The sequence below is a fragment of the Gossypium raimondii genome, chromosome 4 (genome assembly GCF_025698545.1).
Source record: "Gossypium raimondii isolate GPD5lz chromosome 4, ASM2569854v1, whole genome shotgun sequence".
Taxonomy (NCBI): Eukaryota; Viridiplantae; Streptophyta; class Magnoliopsida; order Malvales; family Malvaceae; genus Gossypium; species Gossypium raimondii.
In genome coordinates, this window is record NC_068568.1 from 2,451,691 (window position 1) to 2,471,737 (window position 20,047).

Here is a 20,047-nt window from a genome sequence, read left to right on the forward strand (position 1 = left end):
CTCATTTTATGTTCATGGACTACTCTGTTATGAATATTACCTTAGTTAATGGTTTATTTTCAATTAGATTTCTTTTTATTCTTAGATCTTTTTCTAGGATGGATTGGATATGAGAATGTGTTGGATACGAGTATGAACAGAGATATGAATATGACACTCAAATTTGTGAATAAAATAATAATTAAAATTTTATGTTTAGTATTTGATTCAGTGAAAAGTAGGTAGGTTTCAAACACTTACAGTTACTTGGATACATTTTTTATGTTTGATGTTTTATTTTATTTTTCACTATTTTTAAAATGGTATTTTAACCGAATTAACTAGACTTTTTAATCCTTTAATCGTTAACGAAACGAAATGTTTTGGTTAATTTGGCTGGTTAACCAAAATTTATATGTTTTTGCTTCTTCTTTTTTTTGTTAAAACAAATATAAAACATATCAAAAGAAAATAAATTGATAATGTTCATTTGACCGAATTATCGAATTAAATTACATATAATTTGTATTATTAATCGTTAAGTTTGGTTAATTCGGTTAATTACTCAATTTCGAATCAAATTAATTGATAATCGAACATTCACAAAATTATTATTCGACTTTTGACCAAATTAGACCGGTTAATTGATCGATTAACCGAATTAGATTGGTTCGGTCGATTAATTCGGTTTGAATCGAAATTTGAACACTCCTATTAGGTGCTAGATTACAAAGAGTAAATTAATTTTTTTAATTGAAAAATTAATTTATTGTTATTATTATTATTATTATAAAATAACATAGTTAATAAAATAATCAAATAGTGACACGTAGCATATCAAGTGTACCTTGTATTAATGCTTAATATTATTTTTAACAGTACCAATGAATAAATTTTTTCTAAGAAAGTTAACTCACTCTTTCATGTAATATGTAATGTATAGGGATCAATTTGTTTATTTTTTTTAGAGAGATAAAATATAATTCAACTTGGGATACATGAGTTTTTACGATATTTGACCCTTTTTTTATATAAAATTTAATCTTAAATAAAGAGATCTGATTTTTTTTGTCTAAGTTAGGCTCTAAACTTGACAAATGTTTCTACATTGGGAGTTGAACAAGTGTTTTCATATTGGGGCTTGAACTTTTTTTTTGTTCAAGTTAGTCCTTAAACTTAGCAATTGTTCCCACATTTAGATTTAAACTGTAAGGTCTTCAAGGACTAACTTGGACAAAAAAATTTAAATCCAAATATGGCCTAATTCAGGGCCTAGCTTAAACAAACAAAAAAAAAAGTTTAGGTCCTAATGTAAAAAAAATTGCCAAGTTCAGACCGAAAAAGTGATTTAACCCCTTATTAATATATCGCAATTTTCCATTGATCCAGTAAAGCTCAAAATCTGGCCCTTAGTTTACTTTGGGTAAACTATATTAATAGTCATTTAATTATTAATAAATTTCTTTTTATGTCACCTAACTATGGAAAGTTATAAAATGACCATCCAACTATTTAATTTTTTTTATCACAGGCGAGCTAACAGTGGTAGCTTCTAAAATTTGCATTAATAGTAACTTTAACTCTCAATATTTATACATTATGTCAATTTAGTCTTGATTCTAAAAATTCAACCCTTTGTGTAATTATATATTTTTGTAGTTTTACTTTTATTTGTAACCCTTTCACCTAAAAAGTTCAAAAATTATCAAATAAACAAAAATTAGAAATACCCAAAATCCAAGATAATATTTTTGTATTTTCTCATTCTTTTAAAATTAACACTCAATGTCACAAAGAAAATAAAAATTACAAAAAAATTCAAATTACGAACGTGTAAATGTTGAGGATTAATTTTTTCTAGAATCAAGAATAATTTGATATAATTTATAATTGTTGAGGGTTAAAATTATTATTTTGTCAATTTTAAAAGTCATCATTGCTAGTGATTGGTGATCATAAAAGACAAAATTCAATAGTTAAGTTTAAAAATAAATAAATTTACTAATAATTGGAAGACTACTAATGTAGTTTAACCTTGAACTTTTCAGTTAACTAAATCTAACACCTCAACATTTTTAATTTTTAATTTAAAAATATTAAAAAATTCAAATGGTACTAATTTATGTTAAAATTAAAATATATATACAGTTTTAATTAATTTATTGAAATTTAAAATTCATTAAAGTATGTAATTTTATTAATTTATTTAAATTTAATTAAACTAAATATATAAAGTAATTAATATAAAAGTAATTAAAATCTTTAGAAAGTTTACTAACAAGTGTTTAGTGTTAAAGTATATCACACTCCTAAAGAAATAATATAAGTTAGAACTTTGGCATAATATTGTTGAGAGAATCGACCACGAACTTTGAACATAAACCGTACAACGAGTGTTAAGAATACAATTTCCATCAGTCTAGTTCTTAAACACATCTTAAAGAAAAATTACTACCGATAAACCTAGCTTTAGCATAGGTTTGACGGTTTTTCGTTACTTGGTGCCTATTAAAAACATTGTCTTTTCCATTCTTCTAAAGGTAAAAGACTAATGCAACAAACCTCACAATTTCACTATTGAGAACTTAACAAGCTTCTCTCTTAAGCACAGTACACTAAGATTCGTAAGTAAAAATATGATGTGAACACGATCACATCATGTTATGATACAATTCGACAATACTGGGATTGGCCCAAACACGAGGGGTCTAAGTGCAAAATGAAATATCTCACGGAAAAGTGGGTCATAGTTTTAATATAGTTATGGTTCCTTAAAGAACTCAAGTGCTTTGGATTAATGTTTCTACCTTTTGAACCATTTCAAGATGATTCTTCACATTGAGCTATTTTTCGATCATCCAAGCTCGGGAAATCGTATCAAAATCATATCATCCTCTGTATAAATTATATTCAAAAGGATTATTATCTCAATTCTCTACAAATCTAATCAAATTTTTAAATTTTAATTCGCATTGGATTATCTAGAAATAAGGTTAATTTAATAGAATGTATAATTATTAAGGACTAAATATGCTATTATACCAGAATAGAATCAAATAATAATATTAGGGACGAAATTGAAAGTTTTTGTAATGAGTTTACCCATAAAATTATATATCAAAAGTTCTTTTTTTCTCTAAAATTTCTTTTGAAAATTCCCGACCCACCATTATCTCATCTCTCTTCACAGATCTGCCGCCGGTGCCGCCAAGCAAGCCTCTGACCACCGTTCTGTCCCGGCCTCGTCCTTTTGTTCCTCCAGTCAGCTCAATTCTCCTCCTTCTACAGTGCATGACCCAAGCCCTCTCTTACCTTAAAGTCTCCAATAGACCAAGAAGTTTAGTAAGGTAATTTTTTGAAGCCCTAAACTTGACTTGAAGATTGATTTCTACTTGAACCCCGAGTTACACTGTTGTGTGCGTCCACAATCCGCTGCTGTTAGTGTGAACTTTGTTGACACTGAGGTGTTTAGCGGTGGTGGACGGTGCCACCGCCACCATGAAGTATCAGCCGCGCACCTTTACGCCGCCGCTATTTGGAATCCCAGGGTTATTTTTCTTTTAATTACAAATAAAATTACTTGAAGCATACGTTTAAGCTTTAATTGTTTTAAGTTTATCTTTCAGGTAAAGGCTAACCAAAAAAAATGGAAGAAGACCGCCGAGTTCACCCGGATTGTATCAACGCATCGAATCCGTACCATGAATGTGTTGAATATTGCTTTAGAAAGATTGTTGAAGCCAAGGCAAAAAAGGATCAAGAAAAACCAGGTGTTTTAATGCTGTTCTTGTGCTTCTACCATTAATGGTTTTGTTTGTGGTAAAAGTATTATGGAGGTTTTGTATTAGGAGTGAGATCGGGTAAATTAGTTCTTGTACATCATATCAAAGAGCAAACTGTTTTTTTATGTTAAAAATTTCATCCGTTCCTACGTTTAGACATGGCTGATAAAATAGCTAGAGTGCCACTTGCAGTTTATGTTGATGTATAGAGATCAGTTTTTAACGATGAAACTTTTGACATATAAAGGATCAGTTTACTCTTTGATATAACGTTGGACTAGTTTGCCTAGGGACCTTCATGATACTTTTACCTTTTGTTTATGTACGCTGTCTTCAATGTTTTAGTAACTTGGCCGCTCTTTTTCTTTTTCGTGGCAGAAACCGTGCAACGCGAGCATGATCAACCTGTTAGATGTGTTGCTTACCAAGAACAAGATGTACAAAGTGGAGCACCAGAACCAGAACAAAATTCCGATGATGACAATAATAACCAGCTAGCTGAGGAGAACATTGAAGGAGACATTACAAAACTTACTGGTAGACAGAAAAAATTATTCGAGTTGAGACTAAAGATGGTTAGTTTGCTTATCATTTCCGTTTTATCTTTTATGTTTAATTTCATTAGAAGTAAGAACAAATTATCGATGATGATTATGTGATTCTCAGAACGAGGCAAGAAAAGCTAATCAAACGGCTATGGTGGCTGAAAAGAAACGAATGGAAGCTCCACCAGAATCTAGAGGAATTTCTAAGCAAAAATGGCTCGAGGAAAGGAAGAAAAAGATTGGGAAACTTTTGGATGCAAATGGGTTGGATTTGCAAAAAGCGTATATGCTCGATACTCAAGAGGCAGCCGAGGCAAAATATAAGAAATGGGAAAAGGATCCTGCTCCGTTCGGTTGGGATGGTATGTTTCGATCTGTTACTTGTTTTGCTTTTTTGGACTTCCATTTCTTACCATCCATTTACGCATGCATATATCAAACTCCTAATGTAATAGCCCCCATAAGAAGTCTAATATAGAAACACTCGTAGGCGAGGTTTGCATGATGCTTTTGCTTTTTCGCTCTTTCGGTAGAACAAGGACAAATAGCGAAAATCAAGAACACTTTAATACGTCAACGAGGCTAATTTTGTGTTTTTTTTTTTTATGGTGGGACTTGTAACAGTATTCAATCAGAAGACATTGTACAATGCATACAAAAAACGGACAAAGAACATCGACATCGACTTAGAAGAATATAACAAAATGAAAGAATCTGACCCGGAGTTCTTCCGTGAAGCTTCGAGCCTCCAATATGGGAAGGTATGGTTTTGCTTGATTTCTTTCTCACCATTATCTCACCAATGTGATTGTGAAGTATTCAATACAAGTTTCTTACGTTTTCGTGTAGGCACCTAAGGTTTCGGAAGACAAGATTGATAAGATGGTAAAGGAACTTAAGGACCGGGAAGAAAAACGCAAGTCATTTAGTAGGAGGAGGAAATTTCACGATGAGAAGGATATCGATTCGATCAATGACCGTAACGAGCATTTCAATAAGAAGATCGAACGGGCCTTCGGGAAATACACATTGGAAATCAAAAATAATCTCGAACGAGGAACCGCATTGCCTGATTAAGGTATACTTTTACTCATTGCAAATGTTCTTTTGTTGTTGTTGAACGAGCACTGCATCGAGTGCTTATTTAAAGTTGTGGCTATGCATTTTATTTTCTGAGATTCTCAACTTGGCTTTCTGGTTTTAATTTGATGATACTCAATTCGATGCTTGATCTTGTTTTGTATGTAAAATATTTACTTCTGTTCCTTTATGTAAAATTCAGAGTTGGTCAAATACCCTATTATTTTGATCTAAAATATTGCTAGCATATTGAAATATATATATTTATATAGATAGGGTTGGTCACACCAGATTAGGGATGACAGCGGAGTGGGACAGAAAAAGATGTTAAATTCACCATTGTTACCTGATCTTCCGTTTCTAGGCCCAAGCCAATACCTCCAGGAATTTGAGGAATTTTTTATTGCATGATACTTGGTTATACAAGAAGAAGAAAGAAATTATCTAGCACTTCATGTCGATATACTGTTTGAAATTGCGTTTATGTGTCAGAAGAAAGATAGCTATACTGATTCGGTATACTCTAAAAATATCTTTGGTATAATATTGACGATCTATATCATCACCTTCTCGTTTTACTATGGATGTATAATATTAAAAACTATTATCTTTATGAATGTTGGATGTATCCATCTTGTCTCAACTCAATCCACTGCAATTTAATTTTTATCTTTTATTTTAATATTTTCAATTTTTAAATGTAAATAAAATTTAAACATAAAATACAAAATCTTTTCCTATAATATGTTATTATATATGCAAAAACTAATAAAATGGTAATATCTTATAGTTATAGTATTATATATATATTTTTAATAATTATATATACAAAGATAAAGTGGTAATTTTATATAGTGAAACGGAATGAAGTGGAATAAACAATTATTATAATCATTCCATACTTATTATCTAGAAAATAATCAATCTTGTTTTGTCTAATATTCAACATTCAAAGGAAAAAATCCACCCATTTGTAGCGGATTAGTTTGCGGCCTATTGGACAATTTGAGTTTTGACATCCTTATTGTGCTATAGGTCAAATTTTAAATTTGTCTCGTCATTATATGTGGGCCCATTGGGCTTAGAACATGTATATTTGCATCACATAAAATTTTATATTTATGCCACTTGCTAGATTAATTTCAATGGAATAAGCTATAATAGTTTGAGTTGTTCCCGTAACGGAATATGACATTTTGCATTCGAATTTATTGTCTAAGTTGAGAGAGGAATGCCGCATTTAGGTGCTTTAATATATTTACCCAAGTAGGTAAATTTATTTTTAAAATTTTAAAAATATTTTATACAAAAGAAATTCCTCTCACACTATCTTCATGTAAGCACTCAAATGGGATGGAATTTTTGAAAATTTGGAGGTTTTATGAATAAAGAATAATTATATTAAAAATAAATAATATAAAAAATCGGGTTTTAAAACAATTTTGAAATTCTTCAAAAGTTTTACCCAAACAAACAAATCCATTTTAAAATATTCAAAACATAAATACAAATGAAATTTCGCCTATCCAAACACATCCTCAGAATTGAGGTTGTATTGAGACTAATGATTAAATTGAGGTTGTATTGATCCAAAGAGTGATGAATTTGTTGAATTTAATTAAATAAATCATAAAAATATTTAAAAATTTTAAAAAAATCGGTTCAATCCAATTTTCAAATCATCCATCGAATGAATACCTTCTCCGACTCAGTCCTACTTTCAAATTGTTAAATATCGACCGTAAGAACAATCTATTGAATATAAAATTTTACAAAAAATTATATACACCCAATTAAACTCCATTTTGGATTCAATTATAGTCCTATTTTCATATTTTTTAATCAATTAATATTCATGAAGATTAAATAGGCACATCAGAAAGGGGAAACTGGAAATACTCTATATCATCAAACACCAACAAATCCTGCTTTTCCTATGCAAATAAAAGTTCAGACACCGAATGATATCGTCCTAATCTCGTACATTCAAATCGAAAAACGAAAATGTTTCTACCGAGCCCACAATTCAGCACAGTTTTGACACATTTCTCAAGTCTCTGGAGAAAAAGGACTTAACTCCGCTAGAAATCGGCTCACACATCGATTGTTAGAAGGAATGTAGATCTTCACTTGTCATCTTTGGGTTGTTCATCTTCGTCTTTCTTTTCTTGCGGCTGGTAGCAAGTGAAAATTATGATAACCGATCAGTTAACTGCTATACTACCGATCTAGATCGTTGTATGCAAACAGGACATTTGAGTGTTTAGGTTATGGTAAGTTCAATGAAACAAACCTCAGATTGGCTGGGCAAAGATGCTAGCAGATCTTTCACTTTTGGATCGTTTGGGTCAACTCCCGGAAGCTGTAAAAGCCATAACAGATCAGAATGTGGGCAACTGAAGGAGAAACCGATTATGGGTTTAGAAAAGCAAATTCGATTGGACTTACCGATGAAAGAATGGATGACATAAAAGACTGATCCCCCAACACCTTGCTGACATCTGATTGAGCTGACGAATCTTTTGAACCGTCCTGCATAGACATCTGAAGTGCTGCATGGACGAAAGTTCGGGATTTAGCTTAGATGTGATAATATAGATGCATTGGAGTCTAGCATCTTAAGCCAGTAAAAAAATACAATGCAACACTCAATTGCATATAGATTAAGATATCTACATATCAAAAAGGCATAAATAACTATTACCCTTACATTATAGATAAACAATTGTGCTATGTGTACGAACTAAACCTAGTATCGTTCAGTCTTAAGTGAGGTTCAATTGGTAGGATTTGGTCGCTGCACTCACATGGACCATTTTTCACATTTAGTAAACCTAGTATCATTTTTCAGCTTGATGTGCAGTATACACCCTACTACGTTAAAACAACCGATGAAATAGGACATACCCAAGGCGAATTCCTGGTCGTCATTAGTTGCCTCAGACATTTGAGCATCACCTGCAGAAGAATCAGATCCGGGGATATTCATCGACAATGCAAGGGCCTGCTTTAGCAAAGCGTCATCCTCATCCTGCAATAACATCAGTTAGCCAAAACCCGATTTGAGACTTCAGTTGTATTATCCAATGTTAACAGATAGTAATGCCAACCATTGGGTCAGAAGCTTTTTCAGTAGCATTCATTGTTGCATTCTGAGAATCGGACTGTGGTTGTGCTTCCTCTCCTTTTTCTTGTCTAGTGGCTTCCTCAGCAGCTCTCTTGGCAGCAGCTTCTTGCCTTGCCCTCTCCTCTTCCATGGAAACCCTTAGAGCAAGAGCCAGCTCAGGATCTATGTTAGGATCCACGCCAAAATCAAAGTCAGAAACCCCACCCGCTGCAGCTGCAGCAGCAGCAGCAGCAAAGCCACTTCCTCCTTCCCCATCCCCGGTGAACACAGGCGTGCTGACATAAAAATAAAAAAATATCATTCACACAATCACTATTTAGTAAGCAATATAAGCCAAGAGACATGAGGTGATAGCTTCTTATTCACGTGAGAATTTATATATCTGTACGTGTGTATATAAGGAACACAAAGAATCAGAAGGAACTAAGCAAAAACCTGATAAGGACATCTGAAAGTGCATTCTGACCAGCAGGAACATGAACTATGTGACTAGTATCATTATTATTAACAGATGTGAGAAGAGCCTCCAATTTTTCTGGCTTTCCATCTTCGTCCTCACCAAAATCGACAATATCAAGAGCTACGCTATTCTTTTTCAGCTTCTTCCCAATCATCTCCAATGCCTTTTTTTCATGCTTAATAGGACTGAGCACAAAGCATACGAAAAAGAAAAGAAAAACGTTATTTTCGAATTGAAGTAAACGAGCAAATCAACGGCCAATATAACATACCTTCCAGCAAAAACTATAATCCTTTGCTGCTGATTTTTGTTTTGGCGATGCTTTAGAGCCAACTGAGCAATCTGAATTCCAGCTGCTAGGTTCATCTCACCCCCCATTTCAAGACCTGTATGCATTGAAACGTACATAGAGAATAAGAAGGTAACGATGATGAGATTGCTAATAGAGTGGAAGGAAGATGACCTTTAATTCAGAAATATGTAAACAAAATATCATAGATTACTCATTAATTACATGCTACTTTTTGCATAAAAATGACAAGGTACACTAAATATAACTCCTGAAACCCAACAGCAATGATCCCCATTTCTAAACTCTAACAAAAAAGCTGCTCGTCTTTCACAGAGGTTATCAAACATGGATTTCTCACAGAACTGCATGCTTTACATAGGTCATGGTACAGATTTGCTAAAGTTAAGTAAGGTAAAGTACTCGTATGATCCAAATAACAAGCCGTAAGACTATTAATGCTGTTTTTCCTTCAACATATACGCCATTTTTTCTTATTAGACGGAAACAAAATATCCTCCATGTCCGTTATAAGTTCATAAAGACTAATCCTTTTGGGTTTGTCTCTAAGGTTCTAAGTTCGAACCCAAGTTCTCTCTTAAGGAGTGCAATGGTAAAGCAATACACGTACTCCTAGCTTAGATAAACTTAATCTCCACACATGACTGAAAAAAATAAGTACCGTGCATGCAAGACAAGATTTTTCCGAGATCGCTAGTAGGAGTAGCCAATACACGTACTCCTTTGCCCGCCATAGTCAAAATCCCCACCGTATTCTCCGGATTAGACTGCCATTAATTCATTAAACGAAATCAAATTCCCAATCCTCATTAGAAAAACAAGGAAAACCTAGCGTAATTTTACATTCCATTAAAAGGCAATCATTTTACCTGGGTTTTAGCTCCACAGATAAGACTAACAGCATCAGCTTGGGCTTGAAATCGAGACGGAGAATAATCGCCGTTTCGCATCCATTCTGAGTTATCAATGCATATCATAGTAGCCTAATTGACCGATTTGAAAATTGAAAACCAAAAAAGAAAAATCAACAAAACCCTAATTTGAGTAACGAAAAAAGAAGAAGAAAATACTAAAAAAATTGATGATTTAGAAGAAGGAGATCAAAAGAGGAATCCAATTGAATAGCTTACCTCGAGAACCATGGCTGCAAAAGCGACGAAAGACACAGAAGAGAAAGTAGGCTTGGAAGAGAAGAAAAGCAGTAGAAAATATAATACACCGATGTCTTTGTTGATTTGCTTAACTGCCCCCCTTTTAATTGCCTATATATAAAATATATTTACATTCCAATCCCTAAAGCTTTTCGCTTTAATCAAATATTACGTAAATAGGTTAACTTTAGCAAATAGTGCCTGTAATATATGTTAGTTTTGAATTTAGTCCCAAGATTCTAATTTTGTATTTTTTTTTTTGTATTCTTCTTATCCGTTTTACGGTCCCTGTTCGGAGTTCGTGACTCTCCCCCAATAGTGTCACCACTAAGGTTTAAACATGTGTCTCTCCTTGGGAATACAATGTGCTTTACCATTACACCCAACATTTGTTGGTTCTAATTTCGCATTTCTAATCCTTATACTTTTTAAATTTTAAAATTTCAGTCTTAATTAAATAATAACTGTTATCTTTGTTAGATTATGGTATCTCTAAGATCTTTTGCATTGTGTAATGCTATGTCATGCTGTTATTTTCACGTAATACTCGCAAAAATGTCATGTCATATTAATTAATAGATTTAACGACTACCATTTGAGCCAAGATTGGAATCTCAAATTTTATATATGGATTAAATCCACAATTTATATATAGTACAAGACTAATAATAGAATTTCATCTAATGAATTGAGTTGCTATTGTTTTAGTCGGAATAAAATTTCAAAAATCGAAAAGTACCTCTAATAAAATTGACCAAATTAGGATATAAAACTACAATTGCACCTTTATTTGCTTATAATTAAGTTTGATTTTTTAAAATTTTAAAAATCTATTTTATTTTATTTCGAAATCAATTTTAGGGTAATAAATGAATAGAGCATTCGACGAACAATTGGATCTTTTTTTTCAGTTATATTTGTTTATCGAGCTAAACAAAGGAACAAGAACAAAATTACAAATCACGTTTACTAAATGAACTTGATATAAACAAGGCACGTTTGATTCATTTATGTTCGTTTAAAGTGTGTTTAATAAATCATTTAAAACGTTGTTTGTTATTAAATTATTATATAATAATAATTATTTACGACGTGTTTACTTGTTATTAAATGGTCATGTTCGTTTAATGTTCCACGAATAATTTAACTTAATTTAAGCTGACGAACATGAGCATACGTAATTTTGATAAACATTATAAAAATTTTGCGCGTATACAATTAGTGGTGTTTATAGATCGGAAAATATTAAATAACAACATGTTTGTGACTCAACTCTTATGTCTTATACATAAACTCTCCGATGCCAATCTTAGTAATGAATCACAGTTACATTATATTCAACAACCAAACTGGTATTACTTATAAAGATAGTCTTAAGCAATGCATACCCTTCAGCTAACTTGAACTTCCCTCTCCCACCGATCACCGCAAGCTCACGTTCCGTCTCCGTCGCCGGGTTCCTCGAAAACACGCTAATAGAGCTGCCGTTCAATTCTCCTTCAGTAAACCCGAAGTCCAAGTACACCACCACAGTGGTTGTATCTCGACCCGCGAATACCTCGAGTCCTTGAGCATTCCCGATGGTCTTCGATGTTGGTTCGGGACCAACGGTGAGTGGAGCATGGTCGACAACTATGCTGTTAGATGGCCCTAGCAAAGAAGAGTTAGCACTGGCCACGGTGACCGCCGTAGTGTTCTCGCCACCGAGGATGCCGTGGAAAAAGAATCGGAGATTGGTAACTTTTCTCAAGTGGGAAACGAGTGATTCGGTTTTCGAGTAGTATCCGCCATAAGCCATGGGGATGCAAAGGAGAAGGAACCAACACAATATCATAGTTCTCTCCATTGTTTCTGTTTGTTATGCATCTCATTTCATTGACTTTGTATTCATATATACAATTATGAATTAAACAGCTAATTAAGATTTTATATATATATATATAAACAAAAAAATCTTTCCTCTACCACCAACCACCGAGTGTGAATAATAAAAAATAAATATAATAATAAATAATAAAATTTTGTAATTATTTATCAATAAATTATTTTTAACATAAAAACAATTTAAATATTATTTAGTATAAATTATTTTTAACATGAATATAGCTTTAATAATTTTAATTATTATTTAACATATTTATTTAGAATAAATACAAATTTTAATTTTATATATATTTAATTTAATAATCTTATTGTTTTTTCTTAAAAATAGTATGAACCATAATTTTGAGACGAAAAATTAATTGATTTTCATTATTAAAATAAAGTCAACCATGGTTAATTTTAAATTCGTGCTATGTACAAATATACGAATATTCAATTATAATATCACTCATAGCAATAAAAAAAGATACTAATGAAATTTATATGAAAAAAAGAGTAAATTGCATCGGTAATCATTAAATTATGGGTAAATTTTTGTTATGGCCACTTGATTAAAAAAGTTATAATTTGGTCATTGAACTGTTCACAAATTTTTATTTAAGTCACTAGGCTATTATAATCGAAGATATTTGGCTTTCTCTTTATCACATTGCTTGCACCAATCAAAAGTTCTCTTTTTCCTTTTCTTCTACATTTCAGTTTGTTTCATGAAATAACTTTGGATGTCACAAATCTACGAACTAAAATTCAAACAGCTTTTGTCTTAGATATCTGACATTGACTACTATATCGACTTAAATTTAAAGTAGGTTCTGATCATTGTACCAATGATCAGATCATCGCTTGGAACTTGGTGAAGGAAAAAAAACTTAATATTCCAATAACTTTAATAAAAAATTTTAAATAATTCAGTGACTTAAATGATAATTTTTTATATTTCAGATTTTGAAATTATTCTCGACTTATTCCACCCTTCATCATTTACCTCTTCTATTTGTTGGTGACATGTTACAAACATAGTGTGGCTCCATTTGCAGGCAGGGTTCTTTGCGCATCTGGTTGGACCCAACATTGCTGCTGCTTCAGCCCAGAGTTCACTTAAATCATGATCTGGTACTTGTCAGAACATTCAACTGGCTGCAAGGAACTGCTTTATTTTAGAAGATCCACCAGATGAGAAGAAGGAAACAACATGTTCTGAGAGGTACACGTTAACCTATGCCAAGCTTATATTTACTTAGCAATTTGTGAACGTTATCTGATGTCAGTCAGAGACACACAGTGTCGCCAATGATACGGGTAATCGGGGTGCTCAGAATGTGAAAAACTCGGAAGACGAAAGCCTCAAGGGGGATCAGAAAAGTTCATTGAGCAACCATGGTGACCAAAACACTGAAGTTTCTATTCGTGAAGAGAAGGCGACATCACCTTCACCCAATGACCCAACCACGGATAAAAAAGAGTCAAGTAATTTTGCCACTAATGAGGAAGATAAAAAAAAGCTAATTTGAATGAATCCAGTATTATTAACCAATCAAAGGATCATCAACCAAGTATAACAAGGGTATCAAATAACTTAACATCCCAGGTTGTACCAAGTTCACTAGAGGAGACAGGTGGGAAGGAAACAGCTAAAGAACCTTCTCAGCCTCCAAAAGCAGTGAAGGAAATAGATGTCTGATTCTGTTCAACTGAAAAAGAATGAGCCTTGTGATGCAGCTGCATCAAAGCCAGCGGGAGAGCTATCTGAACCAGCAAATGCATCAGAAAATCTAGAGACAGCTTTCAGCTCTCCATCCAGATCAAAGAATAAGCGAAAAACTTCTAAACCAAGCCTTGGTGGGGAATCTACGAAGCCTGCAGAGGCATTAAATGATGTTCAAATGGTGTCTGTTTCTCAACCATCTGAAAGGAGTAAACCTCCACAGCCAGACACATCGAATTAAGTAAATGAAAGTGGAAATTGCATTAACAGAATCTAACTCTACTGCAAAATGCTTAGCAATATCTTATGGGAATGTGTAGGGATAGATAACGTCTGATTTAAAATATACAAAGAAGGCTAGAAGGAACAGTTGGTTCTATAAGGTTGAGTGTATGCTATCTTTAATGGTTTTACATAGACAAGCTAGGAAAATTGAAGCTTGATACGTAATGGTGTTTTTACAAGGTTCTGTAGAAGTATGTATTCTAAGAACCACCTGCTGGCAAAATGTATAGATCAATTTTGGGTTGTATGGGTTATCTTCTTGTTCTTTGCAGCCAAGATCGAAGAAGGTAAAAGCATGAACCATGACTCTACAGAGAGAGAAGATAACAGTAGCATTGATAAATTAAAGCGCGCTGCAGTTACAGCGCTCTCAGCAGCAGCAGTGAAGGCAAAACTTCTAGCAGATCAGGAAGAGGACCAAATCGAATAACTTACCACATCATTAATAGAAAAGCAGGTAGGTTAGTTGCTAAATATATATGCAGTCTCTTTTTCCTATGCACATCCAACTGGAGCAATATCTAACCTTTTGGAAGCTTTAACTCAATCCAGTTACATAAGAAGGAAGCCAAATTATCTTTCTTCGATGAGATGGAGGGAGTTGTAACGAGGGTGAAGGAGCAATTGGACAGGTCAAGGCAAAGGCTTTACCATGAGCGATCACAGATAATTGCTGCTCGACTGGGCTTACCAGCTTCCTCCTCTAGAGCAATGCCTCCACCAAATGCTGCAAATAGATGTTGACACCATTTTTTTGGATGAAAACGGGGTCGACTTGGGTTTTGAAAAATGAAACGAAAACGGGAGTCGCCACAAATCCTTCTTGATAAGGTGTGATCGGGTCACCTTGAAAAGTGGTTGTTTTTAATAAACGGTTTGATTTTATTAAAACAATAAGTTTGGTCAACGAAATTCAGAAAAACGGGTTCGGGAGTCGGTTACGCACGAGAAAGGATTAGCACCCTCGGTACGCCTAAAATTGGTACATAGTTGATTACTTAATGTCTTAATGTCGAAAATTGAGAACTTTGGAAAATTTTAAAAATACGATCATTGTATTAAAAAGTTGAAAATGTTTGAATAGAGGGGCATATTTCACGCTAATCGAGGAATAGAATCATATCCAGTAAGTTAGGACACAATGTCTCAAATTCTCGATACGCGAATGAATGCCAAAATTTTACTTATTTAAAAGATATTTTATTATCTCGGGTTTAGAAAACGAATCATGCCCAGTAAGTTAGGACACGGTCTTTTCTTAATTCCCGAGATCATTTCAAAAAACTTGAGTTTGAAAAGATTCGTGTATTTAGATTTATTATGAAAATCGAAACCCAGTAAGTTAGGGTACGATCCTTTCGAATCTAAACACGAAATATTATTTTTTAAAACAAATTTTGTTATATCGAGTACTATAAAACACGAAAATCGTAGTAAAGATGTGAAAGCAAATTACATTGTTGTTATACATGGCAAAATCATAATGAATACAAAAGTATAAAATGATATGAGCAATAGCAACAATAATAAATAAAAGTCAAACCTACAATCATATAAAATAACAATGTATATAAACATAAATTAAAATATGTGTGTATATGTATATGTATTTACAAAGGTTAGAGCATATATATATTATAAGAAAGGTATACATAAATATTGCGAAACATGAAAATATATGTATATAGATGAAAAATATACGTGGACTATAAAGATAAAATAAGATAACATATAATATATAGGCTCTAATACGTAAAAAAGGCATACAGATAGATATAAAAGAAACCATATAAAAGTATATGAATGTGTATACAAAAATTCGTAAAAAGGGTTAGATAGATACACATATAAAAGGATATTTATATATATTAAATAAGTCTAAAAAGAAATAATAATAACAATATTATACATGTATGTATATCAAAACTATCATATAATAATAGTATGATGAATAATATAAATAACAATATTATAAAATAATGATAATAATAAATGATAATATATTAAAATAATAAAGAAAATGATGAAAATGCTAAAAAGGGGCTAAATCGAAGTAAAGTCTAACATATAGGGTGGAATCGAAATAAAAAAATAAAAAGGGACCAAATTATGTAACGCGCCGAAAGAAGGGGGGCCAAAATGGTAAATACCCCGAAGCCCTAAAACGCTGCGCTTAGATGAGGACTAAAATGAACCAAAAATAAAATTTTGTGGCCAAATCGCAAATATGCGGAAAACTTCCATGAAAGCGCTATAAAATCAGAAGGACTGATTTCGTAAATATTCCATTTGAAGAAAACACGCGGATCCTCCCTTGGGTCGGGTCACCGCGCGGGTCAGGGGCCTCAAAACGGCGCCGTTTAATGAAATTTTAACCCCTCCCTAAAAACCTAGTTTCATTCAGCCGCGAAAATAAGAAAAAGAAAACGATCCCCTCTCCTCCCTCATTTCGGTTACTTAAACCTAGGCCATCATCGCCACCTCCATGGCCAGTGGCCGGAGTTGCGTGAGAACGGCCTTTCGGCCTCTCTTCCGCGGCGTCCCTGAAGGCTAAGCCTTCTCGACCGCGGGACCAAAAAAAGAATAAGGATGAACCACCTCCTTTATGCCCGACTCCGGTGACGGCCAAGGTAGGATCCGGCACCAGCTCGTCGAAGCGGTCAGGTATTTTCCTCTTTCTTTTTTAATTTCCTTTTTGTTAAAAAGAGTACTGAAACAAGTAAAAAAAATAAAAAGGAAAATAAAAAATAAAAACGAATAGAAAAAGAATTGGAATCAGCCCTTTTCTTAGATTTTTAGATCTGCTTTTGTCCGATTATTCCCTTTTCTTTTCGTTTCTGCTTTTGCATGTAAATAATGAACACAAAAAAATAAAAATAGATTAAAAAGGAGTATAAATGGGTAAATCTAAACCTTTTTTATTTCTGTTTTCTTGTTCACTAAATATTCCAGAAGAAAAAACCTCCCTTTGAATTACATTTGGTTCGGCTTTTATAGCCGAATATGTTTTTTTTTACTGTATTCTACTGTTCTTTTGCCCCTGTTTTCTTCTATCATTTTGTCATGTTTGCAGGTTTTGGGCAAGGTCAACGAGTGTTGGAAGGATAACCCAGGGCATTTTGGTGCAAAACCGACTGTGTCCGTCATGCTTCGGGCGTCGAGTGCGCTGCAAAAGCATAGGGGACGTACGGTGCACTGGGGCTGTTTGGTTGTGGGTTGAATTGGGCTAGGGTTTTTTTGCTATTTTGGGCCCGGACAAAATGGGCTTGTACAATAGAATTGCAACAAACTTTGCAACCTCGGTTGCAAGGCCTCCAATGAGCATTAAAGTCCCAAGACCACCATTGTCGAGACCCATGGGTTCTATGATCTCTACCCCTTCCAACCCATATGTATCCATTACAGTTGCAGGGAGTTCAAGTCGACCTGGTAGCCAAGACGATCTTTCCTCCGTTGGAACCAAGTAGCCCCTATTCATATTACTTGTGGATAGAAATTTTCAATCCATTCTTATACAACGGTCATCCATCATGATATGTATCTGGTTAGTACCCCCTTTATTTTATTGTTGCATTTTCCGTTCTTAACGCTGCCAGTCATCTTGGATGCATTTAAGATCTTGAGAATATACTCAAGCTGAACTCATAGCATATTCATATTTGATGTTTTCCGCTACTTCCAGCCACACCATTGATTTATCTCCGGATACTGCAGCCTATATTACATAATTGACTGGCATCACATCATCATAGAAGGAAGGAGTATGTCGAAACCCTTTTTTTTAGGTCGACTTTATTTTGAAAACGAAGATGGGGTCGCCACCAATATTTTTTTATGAGGTGTGATTGAATCATCTCGTAATTTGATCGTTTTAATAAAAGGTTTAATTTACTAAAATAATGATTTTTGGTCTACAAAATTCAAGAAGTGGGTTCGGGAGTCTGTTACGCATGAAGAAGGATTAGCACCCTCATTACGTCCAAAATTGGTACCTAGTTGATTACTTAATGTCTTAGTGTCGAGAATTAAAATTTTGAAGAGAATTTGAAAAACATGATCCCATTTTGTAATAATGTTATTTTTTATTAATATCACTTGAATAAACCAATACTGTGTAAAAGGATATCTTATCTCGAAGTAACAAAAAGGTCGTATCCCGTAAGTTAGGATACGACGTCTCGAATCCTTGAAAATAAGTTTACTCTTTATTTAATTACTATTTGAATCTCATGTGTTTTAACTTTAAAAAAGGATGTCTGGTTATCTAGGTTCAAGGAGAAACTCGAACCCTATAAGTTAGTGCACGACTTCTCGAATCTCCAAATACGGGACATTGCCTTAATTTTAAAATTTCTTTATTAAATAATAACGAACGTAATATTCAAAAACAATGTGTATTTATTTTATTTGGGGTATAATATAAAAACGGTCAATTATATTTAAACCTAATGCATGATTGTATAAAATAGTTATATGAGTGGAATGCTAAGATAATACTAATGTAGTTATAATAATAATATTAATATTACTGATCGAATCGTAGTAATAATAAAATAAATAAGGTAACTTAAAATAGAAATAAAAACAGAAAACGTATGATTAAGATAAACAAACATGACATGAGAATAAAATAATGAAATAACAAGAACATAAAAATGATGAAATAAAATAATAAGAAATAACAAGAACATAAAAATAAAATAATAAAAGACAATAATAAGCAAAAAAATGCATCCATAAAAACACGTATATACTTCAATTCCTAAGTACATATATATATATATATATGTATTAAAAGGACTAAAAATGAATAAATAAATAAAATAATGTTCGATGAAGAGAAAATAAAAAATTTGAATATAACAAAAGTAAATAGATAATAAATAAGCAAATAAGTAAAAAAATAAAAGAATTAAAATAAATAAAGGACCCAACAGTCACCTAAATTAAATTAAAAGGATAAATTAAGATAAAATAAATAAATAAAAGACCGAAATGAAAAGCGCGAAAACTAGCGAGGACCCAAAGAGAATTATCCCAATCCTCAGGACACGCGTCCCTCCTTCAAGATATCAACGTACTGAGGACTTAATTGAAAGCAGAATAAAACTGAATGGTGAAATCTCTAAAAATAAAAACAATAGTGAAATTGGGACTAAATGAAAACAACCCAAAAGGCGAAAGGATCAGTATCGCAAATATCCCATTGGTCGTGAAAACACGCGGACTCTAGGCCGGGTAGGGTCGGTCGGATCGGGTTGTATCAAAACGACGCCATTTTAGCGTCTGAAATTAAAATACAAAATGACGTCGTTTTACAACTCCTATTTAAGTAAAAAATTTTCAAAAAATTTCATTTCAGCCTTCATTTAAAAAAAACCGAAACCTTCTTTTTTTTTTCTCAAAGCTATCTCAGGCCCGTCATAGCTCCGGCGATCACCGCCGTACCGGCCACCTGTCACCGGCGAAGGCTCCGCCATACACTAGGCCTTTAGTTTTTATTTATTTATTTGGGCTTGTTATTATTATTATTATTTATTTTATTTCTTGGTTTATTTTTTGATGGGCTCGGACAAAAATGTCCCATTTCAAAGTAGATGGTTATTGTTCTCCCTTCAATCCTAATCTAGTCAACAACAGTCTATAGCCTATGTCTAACTTGGAATTTTCTTGAATGCTTTTGGGTTTTTGTAAGTCTAGTTTGTAGTTGATATTTTGAGACCTCAAATGATGAATTTA

The 20,047-nt window shown here is 33.1% G+C and overlaps 3 protein-coding genes across 5 annotated transcripts; 1 reads left to right on the top strand and 2 right to left on the bottom strand.

The window, feature by feature from the left end:
* Positions 1-3,107: 3,107 nt before the first annotated feature.
* Positions 3,108-6,034, top strand: LOC105780321 (uncharacterized). Of its 3 annotated transcripts, none has more exons than XM_012604575.2 (7): positions 3,109-3,326; positions 3,606-3,749; positions 4,140-4,336; positions 4,428-4,668; positions 4,931-5,067; positions 5,156-5,384; positions 5,659-6,034. In XM_012604575.2, the coding sequence occupies exons 2-6, from the start codon at positions 3,626-3,628 to the stop codon at positions 5,381-5,383; spliced, it is 927 nt and encodes a 308-aa protein (XP_012460029.1). In that variant the 5' UTR covers positions 3,109-3,326; positions 3,606-3,625; the 3' UTR covers position 5,384; positions 5,659-6,034. The 3 variants fall into 3 exon arrangements, with proteins under 3 accessions (XP_012460033.1, XP_012460029.1, XP_012460031.1); XM_012604577.2 differs by having other exon boundaries at positions 5,678-6,034; XM_012604579.2 differs by lacking the exon at positions 5,659-6,034 and having other exon boundaries at positions 3,108-3,326; positions 3,594-3,749; positions 5,156-5,599.
* A 1,232-nt stretch (positions 6,035-7,266) lies between these two features.
* On the bottom strand, positions 7,267-10,527 carry LOC105779730 (26S proteasome non-ATPase regulatory subunit 4 homolog). Its single transcript, XM_012603632.2, has 10 exons — positions 10,414-10,527; positions 10,153-10,266; positions 9,945-10,050; positions 9,245-9,359; positions 8,949-9,158; positions 8,497-8,788; positions 8,294-8,417; positions 7,835-7,938; positions 7,680-7,748; positions 7,267-7,560 (listed from the first exon to the last, which is right to left on the bottom strand). The coding sequence occupies exons 1-10, from the start codon at positions 10,423-10,425 to the stop codon at positions 7,513-7,515; spliced, it is 1,194 nt and encodes a 397-aa protein (XP_012459086.1). The 5' UTR covers positions 10,426-10,527; the 3' UTR covers positions 7,267-7,512.
* Positions 10,528-11,636: 1,109 nt separating this feature from the next.
* Positions 11,637-12,293, bottom strand: LOC105779732 (dirigent protein 4). The gene has a single exon (XM_012603634.2). The coding sequence runs from the start codon at positions 12,278-12,280 to the stop codon at positions 11,744-11,746; it is 537 nt and encodes a 178-aa protein (XP_012459088.1). The 5' UTR covers positions 12,281-12,293; the 3' UTR covers positions 11,637-11,743.
* Positions 12,294-20,047: the final 7,754 nt, after the last annotated feature.